At 37.3% G+C, this 19,525-nt stretch overlaps 1 protein-coding gene across 1 annotated transcript; it reads right to left on the bottom strand.

Moving 5' to 3' along the window:
* Positions 1 to 3,230: 3,230 nt before the first annotated feature.
* LOC137183459 (ras-related and estrogen-regulated growth inhibitor-like protein) lies at positions 3,231 to 14,390 on the bottom strand. Its single transcript, XM_067590542.1, has 5 exons — positions 13,528 to 14,390; positions 9,740 to 9,796; positions 9,048 to 9,121; positions 6,390 to 6,538; positions 3,231 to 5,092 (listed from the first exon to the last, which is right to left on the bottom strand). Exons 1-5 carry the CDS (start codon positions 13,577 to 13,579, stop codon positions 4,807 to 4,809), a joined length of 618 nt encoding a protein of 205 aa, XP_067446643.1. The 5' UTR covers positions 13,580 to 14,390; the 3' UTR covers positions 3,231 to 4,806.
* Positions 14,391 to 19,525: the final 5,135 nt, after the last annotated feature.

Raw genomic sequence — 19,525 nt, forward strand, 5'->3', positions numbered from 1 at the left:
AGCACACAGCTTGTGGTAAAAGAAAAATGTCCCTTAGGGGAGTTCATACATGTCATCTTAAAATCATATTTTCTTTCTTATAGGGAAAAAAAACATGCAGGTCCTTTTGTTTTATACTAATTTCCTGGAAAATTTCTAATTTGCAGGTATTTAACGATTCATTTTCAGTATTTTGGGCTCATACATAGTTGTTAATTTGCAAAATAAATTTAGATTCATAATAGAGTTTTTAAGAAAGAATCTAATATACTTAAACTGAAGTACTGAAGTATTTTCTGTCAGTTAAAGAATTGTTTAAATTTATTAATATTTCTTGCAAATTAACAACTATGAAACCAAATATAACGACCAACTAAAACAATCTAACACTTTTCTCTTTCTTTTTGTACCAAACTGCTCCACACTTTCTGTAAAATGTCCTAAAAGTTAACCGTTAAATACTTGCAAATTATTCTCAAACAATATCCAGGGAGTTCTTATAAAATTAAAGGACCAGTAAAATAAATTACCAAAAAACATGTGTTTCATTTAAGACAATTCCACTTGTATCAAACTGATTTTTTTAGTTGATTTGAATTTGAAACCCCACTGATTAATAGTTTCGACATTTCTTAAGGGGAATGAGATTTTCAGCCAGCACTAGACTAAACAATTTTAACTACTGTTTATTTTTGCAGTGCAGATTGCAGCTGCAGAGAAGGATGTGAGAACCAAGTATGTGATTTTGTAGAAAAACTGCTCCCACTCTAATGTGGACCCACTTCTACAGAGGTTCAAGACTTTGGAAGCCATCCAATCCCCTGTCAGTCTGACTGAGCTGCAGAGTTTTAGATTGGAGTGAGGATGTGCTCACCAGCTGTGAGATTAAGGGGAACTGATCGATGGCCTTTCTGATTGGCTCTCGCGGTGTCCCAGCAGCATCCAATCCTCTTGGTTCGGATGGTTGTCCTCAGCTGAGCCAAAACCAATTCTTCCTCCACGCAGGGGCCAAATAAGATCACTGACCTGAAGCTACAAGGCCACGCATGGAGGTTCTGTCTCCGTCTGTTTGCCCATTTCTCTGGGAAAAAAATGAGACTGAGGAAAAGAGGAGGAATCAAATTAGAGTTTATATGAAGTGTATTTTTCACCATCACAGATTTACACACTCACACATGCACTATGACATGGAAATCTGCAGCATTTGTGTTTTATTTAATGTGCATTTTCATGACATCTTCGTCATTGAGCGGTAATACCAGTGGTTTTTCCTGCACTGCTCTTCACAGAAATGACCTGTCAGTCAAACACAGTCGGTGGCACTGTGATTTCTTCTCTGTAGGTGGAGCTCTTCTCTCTTTCTGCTCAGCCACGCTGGTTACAGCTGCTCCTGCCAACTACTGCACATAGTTTTTTCTATTTGTTCAAAGCAAACTGCTGTTGCTGCCACTGGAAAATGTAAAATGCATGACTTCCTGTGCAGCAAAGGAGTTTTTTAGAGGAGTTTTTAGAAGGAAAAATGTCTTTCCTGAACTTATAAAAAGAAGAAATCTCTCTGAAAATATCATGGATCATTAGTTTAAAAACAAAAACGTTAACAACCAAAATGCATCAACATGAAAGGGTACCTCAATGTGTTTAAATGTGTGTAAAATGTGTTTCTGTGTGTAGGTGTACCAGGGGACTAAGGAAGGCAGTTAAAGAATAATCTCAATACAGAGAGGGAATAATATTTGACAGAGAAAAGTGTTTGCTTCATTCAAGGATCCCACACAACAGCGAAAAAGACTCCTGCAGAGACTCAGCTTTCATTTGCCACCTGTGCTGTGATGATGATGATGAACATGAAGAGACTGCCGTGTTTCCTGTTCGCTCCTCACCAATTATTCCCTACATGGATGTGTGAAAGAGGCACTGAGCAATCAGAAGAGACAAATTTATCAAAAAATGTGTTAAAGATTTCATCTATTTGCACCGACAGGCTCCTTCTGAACTGCACCAAATTAACATGATTATTGGATAATTTGGCACATTAAGCTTTTTTTAAAAAATATGTCAAAAGTAGCTTTAAAGACATAAGATGTTTTTTCTTGACCTGACATGCAATGTTCAGTAGTGACAAAGTGTTAAAACCAGAAAAGTTTGATTGATCACAGTTTTGAGATGTTTCAGATACACCTAAAGAATAAGCTGCAATTGACGCCCTCCTGTTTATTGTTGCCATGACAACCAACACCAACTACCTGGCTGCCCCTTATTTACTATATTGTCTGTGATTCTGAGGGGACGACAAATCTAAATGTGTTGTTTTATTCTCTCTGCTCTGTGTGCTCTAAATAAAGGCTTTTTAACCAAATAGACAATTTAAAGAAAAAAATCTAAATAAATGAACTGAGAAACAATCCAAATACCTCCATACAGGACGTTAGGGGTCAATGAATAGACTGAAAATCATGTGAATCAAATGCTGTACATTTAGAGATCAACATATTGCGACCCATCTGGGACAGGTTTGCTTACTATCCTCAAAGTCAAAACCAAACGAGGAGCATCGTTCAGTTTTTATGCAGCTCCCAGAAAACTTGACATCTGCTCCACATTTTATTTTTTTTAAATCAAGGTTTTTCTGTTTGCAACTGCCTTTTATGAAATTGAATTTGAGACTATTAATTCATATTTTACACTGCACTTTAGCTGTGCTGTAATTCCTACGTCTTTTTATATTGTCTCCTTGTGTTTATTCTACATCTTTTATATCTGAACTTGTCTTTCCTTTTCTTTCATTATCTGTATGTCAGACTCTCTGTCAATCCAAAATGTCCCCTACCTGAAGTCCAATTCTCCTGTTTTCCATTTCATTGTTCCTAGATCTATCTCTGTAATTTAAATTGACTGAGTGTTTAATAGATTAGACCCTCTCAGCAGGAAATCATTAACTGCAGAAAGGGAAACAAAAGAGCAGCCTATCAATTGAAGTCAAGTGGTAAGATCTTTAGATAATGTGCTGCCATCTAGTGGGAACATTGGTAACATGACTCTGTTTTGGAGGCTAAAAAATTTAGTATAACAATGGCCAGTTTCTCACTTTTCCTGCGCAACTGCCTCCAAACCTACTATTTTTAGCAGTTACACACAGGAAATTCCTCTTTCCTGGAGGCTTTAGAGAAATGCCTTCTCTCACGATCATCTAATTAAAGTTAAGCTGAGAGCGAAACGGCAGCCGCTCTCAAGAACTAAAACAGGCATCTTATTAAGCAATGTTTAACTTTAATTTCCTCTGGAGCAGCCAGTGTTTTTACAGTATTTACAAAAAGGAACATTCATCTAAAAAAACACACTGCATGCATGAACTTAATTTTCATGATGTGTGGTACATTCTTTCTTGACAGCATCATGGTGATATAACTGGATATAAGAAGAAGAAGAACAGCACGGAAATCAAATGAGTTCATGCCCGTAATTGGTATGATAGTTTTATAGAGTTTGAAAGTCTTGAGTTCACACTGTCTCTCAATTCCTCTGATTATAAGAAAAATGAAATAAACACCAAAATGAATTAGCCAATAAATATATACAGTACACAACTGTACCAGATGACATGATTACATACATTTCTGCGCTTGTGAATGATGATAAATGATGCCTTCGGTCATGGCTACCTTATATATATATGAGATATTACAATCCATATTATATGTCCTTCAACTATTAACAAACACAATGGCTTCCAAAGAGTAGCATTACAGTGAAAAAATAGAAATATGTCTATAAAAAGTTCATTAAAGTGGCAGTAAAATGCATCAAAACTGGCTTTTTTCACCTTGTGTAAGACATTACACTTTCTGCTGAGAAGCATGCTGCACAACAGTGAACTGAAGGGACGTTTTTCCTCACATTACTATGCAGACATTTACACATTTTTAACAGTGATGGTACTGTACAATAGACTGAACCAATCACAGTGCACAACTGCAATGAGATGCTTGAAGTACGGCTTGAATGTGGCATCTTCAAAGATCATATATAATGTTGATATTTTCACTCAGCATGCTGCATATCAGTAGGAATTGTTAGTAAATCTAAGTTCACACTGTGAGCACATCGACGAGGGAGTTTCAGGGGGAACTATGTGAACGTTCAACACGTGTGTTGATTTAAGAAAGTTGGCTTGAGTTTCAGTGTCACTGGCTAATCGACAGCTAATCAGACTGACATGCCTCTGTGTTGAGTCTTGGAGTTTCTGTCTGAATAGTGCAAGACGGAGGAGAAGCAAATCAAAGCTTCCCAGTTTTATGCAGTTTGTAAATGAAAAAAGCAACAAACCTGCAAGAAATTATGTTCAGAAAGCAGCTGCATTTATTCTTGGTGTCAACAGTAGGTTTTGCTATTTAACTTCAATACTTTGTGAATTCCTGCTGCTGTACCAAAAACATGAAGTAATGAAGTCTTATTTTCTTACTGTTTAATCACATATTTTCTGATTTGAATCATAATTTTGATCATTTTAGGCCATATTAATGCTATGACTCACTGATGAAAACACTGAACACTAATGCATTTGAGAAGTTTGGCGTATTTTGCTGAATAACTCATCAAAGCAATTTAACATATGAAAGTCAATGTTAAAAGCAGCAAAACTATGAAAAACTAAACTTTCTTCTGTACATTTTGTAGTTGCAGCCTTAGAGACACAACCCCATCCTTTCACATAATTATCCATGTTGCTTACAGTGTGAACACAGCCTTGACACAGCATGTGACCTCTCGGCCAGTTCCCTTTAATATGGGTCCATTTACACAACCTCTAACAGTCCCTCTATGGAACCATCACACTGACTTCCTCCTCTTGCCAAACACATTGTTAATGAGCTTGGCCATAGACTTAGACCCGCTGTAGCGGCGTCGGTCGGCACGATACTTCAGGTGGTCCATGACCTGCCGGATGAGCTGGGTGAAGAGGCCGGCGATGTCCTGGTAGCTCTCGGCTGCTGAGACCTCCTGGAAGTGACAGTGGTTCTCCTGTGCGAGGCAGCGGCCTTCGTCCTCTCGCACCTGCCGGGCGTGACACAGGTCCTGCTTGTTACCCACCAGACAGACAGGAACCCCCACCTCCCTGAAACAGAGACATACTCTTCTGATTAATGTGGACTGCTGAAAAAAACCTAGAATCAACCTCATATGTGTCTTTCAGTATTTTCAATTTTACAGGGAAAAAACTCTCTGGTACCAAGAAGTTTAAGTATTTTGTTTAGTTTATTTTGGTCACTTTCAACTTATACAACTCAAATACACATGTAAATAAATTATAAATAATAATCAGTCATTACTTTTGAAGCAATGACAAACCAAAGCAAGTTTATACTGACTGAAAATGTGTCAGCTGAAGACTATGATTATTACACTTTTTTACATTCATTATTTTGTACAGATCCCTTTATATTTATACACTAAAAATGAAAGAAAGAAGAGGTTATATAGCACTTATATAGAGAGGTAAATAGCACTTCTACTGGACCGTATCTGTTTTAAAAACTTGCTATAAACTTTTTTTTACCTGTGCAAATTTGTAATTTTATGCTTCATACTTTAAATTCTCAGACTGTATAGTATCCTAGCTCTACTTTACATCTCTCATGTATTCTTCAAGAATAATTATTTTCATTATCAATGAATCTGTCAGTTATTTTATCAATTAATCAATTAGTTGTTGATGAAAGAAAATTATGAAAAATGTTACTGATTCCTAAAGCCTAAATGTGTGTTTAAAAGTCTTCTTTTGTCCTGACTAGTAACCCACAACCAAAGATATTCAGTTTAAAGGATCAGTGTGTAAGATTTAGTGCCATCTAGTGGTGAGGTTGCAGACTGCAACCAACTGGACACCTCCCCTCCCCCTCCCCCTCCTCTTCCAAGCATGTAGGAGAACCTATGGTGGTTGCGAAACACATGAAGGGCCCGCTCACAGCCATTGTTTGGTTTGTCCGTTTTGGACTACTGTACATGAACATGGCGGTGCAACATGGCGAGCTCCGTGGAAGAGGACCTGCTCCCTATGTAGACATAAAGGGCTCATTCTAATGTAACGAAAATACAATGATTCTTATTTTCAGTTGATTATACACTGATAAAAACATACTTATGAATATTATATTCCATTTCTGCCAAGTTCATTCCTCTAGAACGCTAGAACATACTGCACCTTTAAGACTAAAGAAACCAGGAAATATGAACTTTTGAAAATTTTATATAAAAATATCACCAGAAACTGATAAAACAGGATCTCTGATTCTCTAATCCACCAATTCTCCACTTTCTAAGACCCAGCAGTGACTTGTAGGATAGCAAGGCTCCCCTCTGTCTACACTCTCATTCACGTCGTAATAAAATACCCTCACTGTGATGCTTCTGACCCTTTGCAGTTGTCCGTGCGTGCCTCTCGAATCTGCTGCAGGATGTTCTTGGCGTTGATGAAGGAAGTGCGGTCGCTGATATTGTAGACCACCACAAAACCGTCTGCCCAGTCCACTGGCTCCTCCAGTATACACCTGGCCTCTGAGCTCTGCCAAGGACAACACATGAATTTACTCCTGAATATATTCTGTACGGCTTGTTTTGTTCTTTTAGAAGTTATTAACTAATCAACAAGAGGTTTAGACCAGCTACTTGGCAGTTTGGTACTTTTGGTCACCGTCAGCTTTGGGAATCAAATATATAAATGCTAAATAGGGGGACTTGAACCAGCATTAAAGGACGGGTTGTATTTAAATGTGTATTTAAAAGTTTATTTGAGGCTAATATGAAGCTTCAGCTGTCCAAATGAGTCAAATCAAGTAGATATCTTCCAGGATTTCAGTCTTTTTAGTGCCAGAGTCCCTCTTTTTGTTACTATACTTCCACCGCAGCTCAACAGGGAAACACTGTCCGAGGAAACACAAAAAGGGTTTACAGTTTACAGTCTTTTTGATGCTAAAAAAACGTGGCAGATGTGGCAGATATCCACTTGATGTGACTAACTCAGACTGCTGAAGCCTCATATAAGCTTCAGATAAACTTTTAAATGTATTTTTTTAACACAAAATGACTGTGTGAACACACTGTGGATTTTGGCCCTCGTCACTTACATTGAAAGCACATTTCAAGGGGATCTTTTAACAGCCAGTATGAACAGGAGGAATGATTACAGCGACGAAAACCTCTTTCAGTGTTCATATGGGGACCTGACTGTTGTTTTAAGACAGAATTGAAAAATTGTGAACCTATCCTTTAAGTGGCAAAGCATATGCTGAGAATGATTTTAACTAATATAAGGACAAATTTTAAAATTAACAACACAAAGATTTTTTTTTTTATTTCCTAAAATATGTGACAATGTAAAATAAATTACTTCTTATTGGAAGGCAGAATACGTCATATGGTCGTATGGCCCCTATACACAGTTTAACCACTCTTCTAAATCAGCGTGGGACATATATTAAACTGCCGGTAACCATAGCAACATTACTTCTGCTTGTTGCTATGTTACCAGATTATTCCAGCTGCTGAAGCGGACTTAACCATGAGTTTAACTGACCACAAACAAACTTTTAAAGATGGCAATCGTTACAAAACATACCTTTTTTTTTTCTTGATGGTCCTTATTATAATGCACAGCAACACGTTCTGATACAGAAAATAACGGACTTGGTCAACAACTAGTGCATTATTTTCTCATGTAGGACACTTTGTTGTGTTCTTTATCTCACTAATCTGCCCGAGCAACATTTCTTATAGTTAATTCTGTTCAAAAAGGTGATTCAGCTTTAATTTATGACATATCAGGAATATATTCAAGCTAGAACCTCACAGTATTCACTACATTACCTTCTGTATGTACTGTATGGTAAGTATACTGTGTATTACACTTCTTCCAGAGCTGTTTTTACTGCTGTTCTTCCCTGAACAACATGTGCAGAACAAGAATAGGAAGAAGTTTTAGTGACCTTGAGGAGAGGTAAACAGTGCAGGAGGGACGAGGAGCCCGAGGACATGTCTGAGCCCTCGACACTGTAAAAACCCACTCATCCTTCTCGCTTTATTGACTCCACAGTTTCTTTGTGCACCATAGGTCAGAAGAGCAGGACATCGACAGTGTTACAGTGAGTTTAACCGATAAACACAATGACCAGCTCTTGTTCTGCTGAGCCTGAGGGTATTCCAATAAAACACTAACTTTGTAGTAAAAGTCCTCTTTGGTCTTGTTAAAGGAGAAGTAGGCAGGTTGGTGTGGCTCTTTTCTTCAAAGACACAGCCATTGCCACACATCGCCTCGGGATACTCTCATAAATCCCCTTGGATTCCCGACTTTATGTGCAGGACGAATCGTACACGTGCCGACCCAAGGTAAATATCTGACCACAGTTCATTCCAGGTCATGAGCGTGAACCGCTGTTTTCCCGGCAGCCTGGAGTCGGTCCAGTGTTTTACTGTTGTTATGTGAGACCCTTGTAGCTCCAGAACCAGACATTACTATGTTTTTGCCAAAGAGTTTTATCATATTTGGTGGATTGAGAAAATTCTACCATACTTGGGCTTTAAAAAGTCTTTCAACAACAGTGGATAAACTGAAAGATAACGCTAATTATGGGAGAGCTTCACTTGGCCCTCGACTAGCTGGAGATGGCAGGCTTTTCCTCAACAGTGAGGATTTGTAGACATTTTATATTGGCAATGATGTCATCATAGGGAAAATTAATGTTAATTAATGTGGAGATCTGGCCTCTAACTGTTGACAATCATTCAAACTGTATATTAAATTTACCTTCATAAGGATTACTTTGGTGTACACTAGGTTCTTGGAAAACGTCAGTCAGATACTCGTTGGTTAAACATACTGTACTGTGTTCCTTTTTAGGGTCAACCATGCACGCAAGGCAGGAAGCACTGAGTACATTTCCACCCCCATCTGATGCAATGTAAGAGGAAACAAAGAACTCTGGGCTCTGCTTTTCCAATTAAAAACAAAATATGTAGTCAACCTATCCTATAAGTTTAGATAGCTTAGCAATGTTAGGTGTGTTGTGATGTTGTACCTGAGAGCAGGGGTCAAAAACTTCCAGATTCAGCTGCCTGCCATCGATCGACAACCTTTTATGGTAAAGGGAATCTGCAAAGAGGATTAGAAATGGTCAAAAATAAATAACCTTGCAATATTGATTAAAAATATTGAGTGATGTACATGAATCTATTTTTGTGTGTTTTGTACTCTGTTGTTTTTTTTAATCATGTATAAATTTATAGATATGCTACATGTATGTTTTGTTTGGAATTTTTGTCAACTTGAGTTTAACTTGGCTTGACAGATACAATGTTAGAAATAGTAAAATAACAGGAGATGTATTCTGATGTATTATATAATTAACAATTTTAGTGAGATTAACAGATTAACATTAACAGAAATTAGACCAGAAATTCATCTGTGTCTTGAAGGAATAGTTTAACATTTTGGGAAACATGTTTATTTATTTTGCCAACAGTTAGATAAGAAGATTGATAACAACCAGGTATCAATCTTCTCATCTAACTCACAGCAAAAAAGCAATTAAGCTTAATTCCCAAAATGTCAAACTATTATCTTTAAACCCATGGATGCTCAGATAAAATGTATGCACCTCTAAGTGACTGAAGCAGCAACATCGGTGATGTCTGCTGATAAACTCTGTGCTCCGGGATCAAAACCAAATCCTCACCAAAGTTTCATTTCATCAAATCTGGAAACACTTACTGGCGTTTGAGGCATATTCGCCGATGAAGCGTCTGGTCAGGAACCGCACAAGGACAGCTGGAGGAAACAGACGAAATTGAAAACAACTAAGTGAATCATGGCATCATTACACTCATCCCTCACAGGTGGCAGCAGTGGGGAGAAAATGACTCTCATTCACTCCTGCAGGCTCAACACCGTGCCAACAGTCTCTAGGACTGGAGGGGTGAAACTGTAGCCTCACATTAAAGAGGCTGCATGGCTTTACTGGAAGGTCTGTGTGCATATTTGGCAAGAGGAATGGTTATATTTCCCCTCTGTTTCGCCTCCAGAATGCGAGCAATACATAAAACTGACTGTGTGAGCCAGTTTTGGTCCCACAGACAATCAGTTTCAATTAAAGGCTGAAGTTTCAAGTGCTGAACCCTGGAGCACTGTTGCTGATGATGGTCATGGGCCTCTGGAGGGGTTATACTTAGGCTATAGAGACACATAAATATGGACACAGAGTAAAACAGGTGCAAGGAATTCACACACGCCTTCTTAAAAAAGCAAAGGCAATGAAACATGCAAGACATTAAGACCCATTAGCAAATATTTTTGGGACATTTCTTCATGCTAAAATTGATTTATTTGGAGAGCAGTGAGCAAAACAGCATAGCAATAGCAATAAGTAAAAGCAGCAAAAGGCACAAAAAAACATACAGGACGCACACGTGCACACACAGCATCTCCACAGTAACAACTCTGCTTCACTGCCACGCAGCGAGACTGGGGATGTCCCATTGTTTTATGAAGCTCTTACACAGCAAGGAGCCAGTCAGTCTTAACCACCACCACAGAGATTGAATACTGATACATGCAACAAGACGCCAGGCAGCAACAAAGGTCCTATAACTTCCACCTTTGCGTGCCTCGACAGCATTTTTCACTACAAGTTTAAAAATACAACGTGGAATGTGCTTGACCTTGCAGATTTCAGGTACAGTCACATTAACTGTTGAAAGTCCTGGAAACATTTTACTTGAAGTCCCCATTTTTTGCACTTACAGTCTGTGTATAAACTGTTAATAAATGACATATAACACACTATAATGTAGTTGTAATCAGATATAAGTGTTTAATTAATTAAACATTTATTTAACTTAATTAAATTATTTGTCAGCAACTATAACTCCTCCTGTGGGCATCTATAACTTGATGCTGATGTATAACGAATGACATTTGTAATAATATAAAATATGTCTTCATAAGAGAAGTTATAATGGTTGACACTAAGTGGTTACTTAAAAATGTCATTATATCTGTTAATGGTTACTTTATATGTTAGAGACCATTTATTAAATGTTTTTATTGCTTATAAACACTAAATATGGGGACTTAAAAGGCTGATCTATTTAGTCACAACATAAACTAAACCAGTGGTGGGGTATTTTAGATCGCCTACAGAAAAGAGTGCCGACTCTGATGGATAAAACCTTAATACATCGTAATTTCCTTTCTCCGGCCTAAATCAGCTCTGTGACAGATGAGTTTTAATTTTACAAAGGTCTTCCAAAGGCAGAGATTTCCTGTAATTTCATTATTTCAGTTAAACCTCAACGTCTGAAGCCAATAAATCATTTTTTCTTGTTATGTAACATGAAACTGAAATCCATGGTGAAAAGGGAAGTTTAGCTTACATGAAAACATGCAGCTAGTTAGCTTAGCTTAACATCCTCAAACTAGCTAAATCAGCCTTTAAAGATGATTTTTTTATTTTTTTATTTTTTCACTTTTTTCACTTTAGGACCAGTTTTTCTTAGACTGCTGTTTTTAAGGTCAAGAACAACCTAATCACCAGAACAAAACACTGGCATTGAACATTTCTGCAAACCACGGATACGTTGAATGTCTATGTTTCAATGTTGGCCATAATAATGATGTTATATGATGTGGCAACGCTATGGTTAAGGTCTGGTTAGCTTTAGGCACAAAGACCACTTGGTTAGGATTAGGGAAAGATCATGGTTTGGGTTAAAATAAAATAAAAATAAAATAAAAACAGCTGCAAATGTCCCGACGTCTCACTAAAAACACCTGGTTTTGTCAGTTGAAACAGGAAGCGGGCATTGTTTTCGAGGTGGTCTTGATCTGTGCTCTCTGCTGATTTCCAACTTTCTGCCAAGAAACTTCCTAACCATCCACCGACCCCTCCTCCTCCTAATAAGAAAGTCAGCTCATATAGATCTCATGTGAACTACGTCACTTTAGAAATGTTGTTATGATACATACTGATGAAATGTTAATATGCTATGTATTTCACATGTTGAAGCGTAGATACTCAACGCTTCTGTGGTTTGCAGAAACGTACAATGCCAACGTTTTATTCTGGCGACCAGGCTGTCAAGAATGAACTTTAAACAATGAACATTGTTAGCAGTTAGTTAGTTAACTATAGTAACTGTATATTCAGCCACCTGAAAACACTGTAACATGTTCATCTAAGGATATATCCATAAGCCTCAGGTTTCCTTTGAGAGAATGATAGAGGAAGAAATAGAAACCAATGCCATCATTCAGATAGACCTGTACAGGTTATGATGTGTTACAGTTACTATATGAGCAGTATCAACAGGTTTTTCGACCAGAAAGTTACAAATCTCTGGAGCTTCTGGGAAAATATGGAGCACTTTGTTTTGTCTCAAAAAACATTCACACAGATTTCCTGGATAAATTAAATCTTAAAATCCCCCAGACAGAGCAGATCATGTTACATTATTATGTCATTCTGGACATTTAGTAAAACATCAAAACAACCGCAAACAGCATTAAGCATTCCACCTCACCCTTTGGTCCATCTTTAATTCAATGTCCTCAATGCTGTTCAACACACATTTGGAAAGTTTTGTCTTAAATATTTATACACACTCACTCAGACATTGAGCTCAAACTGATTTTTACTCCCTTTTTTACATCTGTGGTCGACACACAGTACAGAACAGTCACTGCTTGTTGAAGGAGACTCTGATAAGACTAAATCCTCCCAAAATATGCAGGACAGGATCATACACAGATCTGTGAGATGGATTCATGTTTATTACATCTAAACAAATCACCAACCTACAGTCCCATAATTGTAATGAAACTCATTTATCTGGAGGAGAAACCAAGCGTGTTAACTCAGGTATAGCTACAGTAATTTGTCAGTTAATTGCTTAATCGACCGGTGGAAGGTTAATCAGACAAATCTAATAATCAATTGATATCCATTTGATTTAACTTTTTTTTTTTTCTTTTCTGTTTTATATTCTTGTAACAAATTAATATCTTTGAGCTCTGGATTGTTGGTTGGACAAAACAACTTGTTTTTTCACATCACCTTGAAATCTGGAAACTTTTAGAATATTTTCAGACATTTTGGTGACTAAATGACTAAGCAAGAAAATAATCTGCTAAAATCTGTTAGTTGCAGCATAAAAATTAGGTGTGATGCCTTTCAGCTTCCTTTCTACTTTTCAGGAAGCTCACTACACTTATAAGCTCCCTGCACGTAATTTTTACTCAAATAAATGTAAACAAGTCTAACACTACTGTTGTTCTGTTTCAATATACAATATAAGGTAAAGGTAATACTAAAACAGCTATTTATTATGCACCAAAATAATATATTTACCTTTTGAAAGACTCTTGCACACTGTCAGCACAGATTAATAGCAGCTTACAGCATTTTTAAAATGCATCATATACAGTACAGTGATGTTGACTGATGAACCAGAGGTATTTTTTTCTTTAGCTGTTGAAAATAAAAACCACTTCTAGCCTCTCACCTGATTTCCCAGCCCCCTGGCTTCCCAGCAGGGCCAGCTTGATGTCGTTCATGCCTGTGGTCTGTCAGGTCCTCAGCTGGCTCTCTGGCTGCAGCTCTGTGTTGTGTCTGGTATCTGGGTTAGCGTCGGCACACTAAATGCTCCTAACAGTCCAGGCTGGATGGGAATACAGGACTGCCCCCCTCTCTTTTTTCTCTTCAAAGGGCTGTTTCACTTTTTAAAGCCAGAGGGAGAGGCGAGAGGGGAAAACAAGCACCCCCCTCCTCTTTCTCTCTCTCGCTCTCTGTCCTTGCTCTCTCTCGATCACCTCTCTTTTCTCTGCCCCTCTGTTTTCTCTCTCTCTCTATTCTGTACCCAGCATATCTCTCTCTCTACCCTCCTTTTGCCCTCAATACATGTTTTACTTCTTTCTGTCCTTTCTTGCGCCTATGTATCTGCCTTTTTCTGTCTCTTCTCCCTCCTACAGAGAGATTACTCAAAGGTCATGACTGAGTAAACCTACTGTGTGCTGTTCCTTCTCTTGTAACTATGGTCTGGATGTCATCTATGGATATGTATGCTATTCTTCATAATCTTATGGAAGCCCATTCATGCCAGGAAAAGAAAAAGTGGAACAAATGAAAGGTTAGGAATGATAAATATATATATAACTCATGTTAAGTCAAAAATATGAGAAATATGAGAGTCAAATTAATACTTTAGAGAGATGTGATGCCACCTGAATTCCAACATCATGAGGAACGTATCTGCAAAGTTGCAAAATGTACAAACAAAACCTATCTGCAAAATCCAAAATGTAAGTAATGCATGATTAACATTTTTTTGTGGTTATAATGGTACCAAAATCCTGCACATTGTATCCGGTCAAATTGAGGAGACACTACTGTAAGTTAAATTTATGACATAAAAAGTCACATTTTTGACTTACTAATTCAAATTATGAGATTTACAAGAGCAAATTTACAGATACTGAGTAAAAATCAGAACTTTTCAAGTCAAAATTATAAGACAGTTTTGACTTACTATAATGATTTTAATATAAAACTTTAATATAATATAAAAAATAAGTATAATATAAATGTTTTGACTTATTATCTGATAACTATTACTTAGTATTTCTCTTACTATGTAATAATCTTTACTTGAAAAGTAAAAAGTTTGAATTATCTTAAAATTTATGACTTTGTGTCTCACAATTTTCAGCCCTGTCTCCCATATACTACTAATGAGATGTAATAACTGCAAATACATTTAAAGAGAATGTTATGCCACCTTACCTTACATTTTTATCAACACAATAAGAAAATATTTTAATGAACATACCTGCAATCTTGCAAAATATTCATACTGATCATATCTGCAAATCATCCACTGATAATGTATTTTATTTGTTTTTCCTAGTTTAGTATATGCTCTTGCAATACGAGATAAGAAGTTTTTTATGGTTATGTTTTGGCACTCAAAGCACTTTTTTAAGGGTTAAGTATTGAGGAAAATCACTGACTTGAGGTGTGAGACACAATCAGTTTATTAACATTTAACCAAAACTAAAATGTTTTCTTGACCTTAACCAAAGTGTTCAAACGTGGGATGTGAACCCCAGTCTCTGGTGTTAAAGTCCTTCACTTCGTACGGACTCAGTAAGTTAAAATCATTACTTGTAATATGAAAATATGACTTAGTTTTCCCATAATTATAACCTTACAATTATAATGTTTTTATTTTTTATCTTTCACAACTTTTCATCTTTTTTTCTTCTTTCTGGCAGAAATGAGCTTCCATATAATGTGGCTTCTTATTCAGTTAAAATCAAGAAAGCGGCATCTTTATTTCCTTAGGTGGCGGAGTTATTGTTGACCTCTCTGTGATAAGATCTGACAACATCCTGCTGAGTCCAGTGTTAATAAAACTCTGGCTTGAAGAAAAAGTCATTTTACTAAAATAGTTTGATGTATTTTCATGAAGGGAAGGCAGTGATATGATGGGGAAAAAATGTTGATGACTTTGGTTACGTACTTTATCATCCATACAGTCCCAGCTCACCAGACTGAAGCAATGTAGTAAAGTCAGGGCTTGGGGTATGGTGTAAAAGCAAAACCATGAGTGGGCCTGCAATAAAAACACTGATTAGAGCATCAGTCATATTCGACATCAAACTGAATAGATTCAGAGAAGCAATCCATCTCCTTCAGCTTCAGCCGCCACACAAAATGTGGCACATACAGCCAATAAATCATCTTGCAGTAGCTTCGATTTCACAGACACAAACATGAGCCAACAAAAGGAATATTCTTTAGACTAAAAACACATTTTTTGTTCCCCCCTCACCCCTCTCACGTGCTTGTTCTGGGCATTTTGGGCCCATTTCCAAACTGGCTCCATTTGATCTTGTATCTGTTTGCGTGCAAAGTCAGTGACCCTTTTCCAAAAGAAAGCCTTAATTTTTACCCTCGTCTTTAGAGAGGGATAGCATGACTTGCCTTGGTGTTAACAGCATTTCACACAAAAAAATTACAGCACTGTTTTAAGCCTAAATTTGGGGTTGGTTTAGTCTATTTACATAGTTTCTTTATGATTAGAATGGTTGGATTGAATACCCCAGAATTTAGGATTGTGAGGCCCAGTCCTCTCCAGCATTTCAAATGTAAACAGGTCTTCATCCACATGTTAGTCAATGCATTGAGACCCCTGTCAGTCAATTTCAGAGTGAAAAATGTTTCCAAACACCACTTTTTTGGAGTATGGGCTACTCTCTTTTTGTTGATTTTAGGATCATACATTTAAATCCCATGAAACAAAAGCCCTAACAATGAAATGAAAACAGCCTGACCATATTATTGCGTCGAAATCAATATGCACAACATGTAGACTGGATGGGCTTTTGAAATGTTTACCAAGTTATGCTCTTTTCATTCAGTGATGTTTAGATATCATATATACTCTGCAAATCAGCTTGCATGAGGCAAAGTAATTGGTACCAGATAGCTTTACATAATACTGGGAGTTCAGATAAGGACTGAAATCAGCAGCATATCACCTACATTTTTGTAATGCTTCATGAGAACACAGGAAAATGCTGAGAAATAGAGATTAATAATGCTTATCGGAAAATATGTTTGACTGCCTCAATCAAGTCTAATTCCATACCATTCAAGTAAGAACTTTAATCAGCCCTGAATGCTGAAACACTTGAGCTTGATGACCTCAATCAGCTGCATTCGCTTCGGATCAGAAAAACTACATGATCCATTGATACAAAAATTAAAATAGAACTGCTTTTCCTCTCATGCTTCTCATCACAAAACTTCTCAATGGACATTCCTGCTGTAATCAGGAAGGATCAAATTCGTCTGTTTTATTTCCAGGTGAGCACAGAGTGGAAGGCCCAGCCATCCATAGCAGCTTTTAATCAGACAGAGAGGGAGAAAACGTTTCTCCTGAGCTGATCAACACGTGGTTGCAGAGGGGCTTTCACATGGGACGACGTCATGTGCCCACAAAGTTACACACTCCAAGAAACATGTTATTCTCACCAGCTGCATACACACACACACGCACACATACACATACACACTCGAAACTTCAACAAATCAACATCAAAGGGCACCACAGCACATCAGCAACATCATTACATAACGTCTGTGCACCAGGAATCTGTCTGGAAAGTTTCTGTTTATTCTATAAAATGAGATTATCTGCCAAGTGTGGCATGGGGAAAGTTATGTTAGAGGGGAGATTTCTACATGGCTGTGAGCCAAACGGGAGATGTCATTTCACAACTAAAGGGTTACTGTGACTAAATGTCATTATTGGGTCGTTTACCAGAGATCCTGTAAAAATTAATCATCAGCAATTTTATTTACATAAATCTCCAAATGTGTCTTGTATAGTTTTAGTTTGCTTTGGTGTATTTTAGCTTGTTTTAGTTTAGTTTAGTTTACCTTCTGGTGGTTTATTTTATGTTAAGTTAGTTTAGCCTTAGCTTAATTTAGTTTAACTTTACTCAGCTCAGTAACTTTGTGATGTGATAAAAACAAAATAATAAAATAAACAAAACAAATATGTAAATATGAGAAGTTAACTGGTTGAAACTTCCCTGTAGTGTAGCTTAGCCATCTTAGCTTAGCTTAGGTGTTCAGTTTACTGTCGGTAAACCTAGCCCAATCTTCGTTCAGTGACTAAATGATGTGATGAAAATTAATTAACAAAACAAATATGTAAACATGCAAAGTTAATTGGGTGAAGCTTGTTCATTGTAGTGTAGCTTAGCCATCTTAGCTTAGTTTAGTTGTTCAGTTCACTGTGACTTAGATCAGCCCTAGCTTAACTGGACTTAGTATAGTGACAGTGATCTGTTGATCTGTAGTTTAGTTGTTCAGTTCACTGTGACCTAGATTAGCCCTAGCTTAACTGGACTTAGTTTGTTGACAGTGATCTGTTGATCTGTAGTTTAGTTGTTCAGTTTACTTTAGGTTAGCTTAGCTCTTAACTTAGTTTAGTTGAACTTGACAGTGCCATGCCATTGGTCTGACGGCCCGTTATCCCGTAAACAAAAGCCCACTGCTCTGAAGGCCCGTTGCTCCAAAAATACACACTCGCCCTTGACATGCAAGTGATCATTTTAACCCAAACTATGATCTTTCCGTAACCATAAATTATGGCAGTATGTCATTATTGGTTATCAGACACTGATGTTTCTTACCTGACAAAACAGGTTTCACTCAGTAGAACTCCAATTTAATAAATCAGCTATGAGAATGTGTAAACTGTGTCATTAAGGCAGACAAGCATCATCTGGGAAACATCACATTTATTCACTTTACATGGAGCTAAAACTAATATCGAATTATGTTAAATGTTTGCCAAATGAGTTAGTGTCTGTTTATGAGTCGTAAGGTATTAAAAATTATCTTTTAGAACCGGTTAGCTCGGCACTGTTAGCAACAGGCCTTCAGGGCAGTGGGTTTTTGTTTTTGTTTTCGGGATAATGGGCTGTCAGACTATGGGCAGTCCCCAGCTTCACTTAGTTTAATGACATAGTTATGTGATTTTTTTTTTTAAAAAACGAATTAATAAAGCAAATATGCAAACATGCAAAGTTAATTGGATGAAGTTTGTTTATTGTAGTGTAGTTCAGCCATTTAGTTCAGTTGTTCGGTGTGGGTTAGCTTAGCCTTAGCTTAACTTAACATTTTACCTTAACATTTAGTGACTCAGTGATGTGATAAAAACTACATAATAAACAAACATCCAAAGTAAATTTGGTGGAGTTAATTTACAATCCTAATAGTATTTAAACACGAATACTTGGTAAGAATCTGGCTTACCTCAATTTTATGATTAAAAAGAGGCAACTTCTACCAAAAAAATCAACAAATTTTGAGACAGATGATCACAGAGAGGACAGACTTCTATCAGTCTCTACATGGCATTTTACAATGTGTGCCAGAAAGTCATTTTTGGGGGTAAATACTTTATTACTTAATGGCACAAAACAGGCAGAGGTCACTGTTCTTCAAGTTCGAACTGTAAAAGCTTTCAGGGTTTCCAGCAGCTGCAGATGGTGGAAGGAGTGAATACATGGTAAAATCCCAATTAGGCCTATTTATCAAACAGTAAAAACCTTTGATTTTGTGACAGGAAATGATGGGATTTATGGGAAATATGGTCTTAATTTTGAGGACTTTCTCTGGCTTGAGATGGCAGCTATCGATCATTTTGACGGAGGTCTCACTCTGTAATTGTTCCAAGGAATCACAGTCAATGTGACTTTGATGTTTAATATCACACCTTTGCATTCATCCCATGTTTAACCTTTACTGTCCCATGCTTTTTGGTTCTGTTGTAGTCAATCATTTCCTTTCAGAAATTCACACAAACATCTTGAACATGTTACTGTACTGAACCGTCATCCTCAGAGTAACAGGCACAGGCTGGATTGATGAGGTGCAGAGGCAACGGCTGTCCGACCCCATGACATCATAACACCCTTCATTCT

This window comes from Thunnus thynnus, chromosome 5 (assembly GCF_963924715.1).
Source record: "Thunnus thynnus chromosome 5, fThuThy2.1, whole genome shotgun sequence".
In the NCBI taxonomy this organism is placed as follows: domain Eukaryota; kingdom Metazoa; phylum Chordata; class Actinopteri; order Scombriformes; family Scombridae; genus Thunnus; species Thunnus thynnus.

Excerpts from the sequence above, each read along its gene's own strand:
- LOC137183459 (XM_067590542.1), bottom strand. The coding sequence starts at position 13,579 with ATGAACGACATCAAGCTGGCCCTGCTGGGAAGCCAGGGGGCTGGGAAA. Across the intron at positions 9,797-13,527 it reads CCAGGGGGCTGGGAAATCAG|CTGTCCTTGTGCGGTTCCTG; the intron begins GTGAGAGGCTAG and ends TGTTTCCTCCAG. Across the intron at positions 6,539-9,047 it reads TTTTTGACCCCTGCTCTCAG|AGCTCAGAGGCCAGGTGTAT; the intron begins GTACAACATCAC and ends TGTCCTTGGCAG.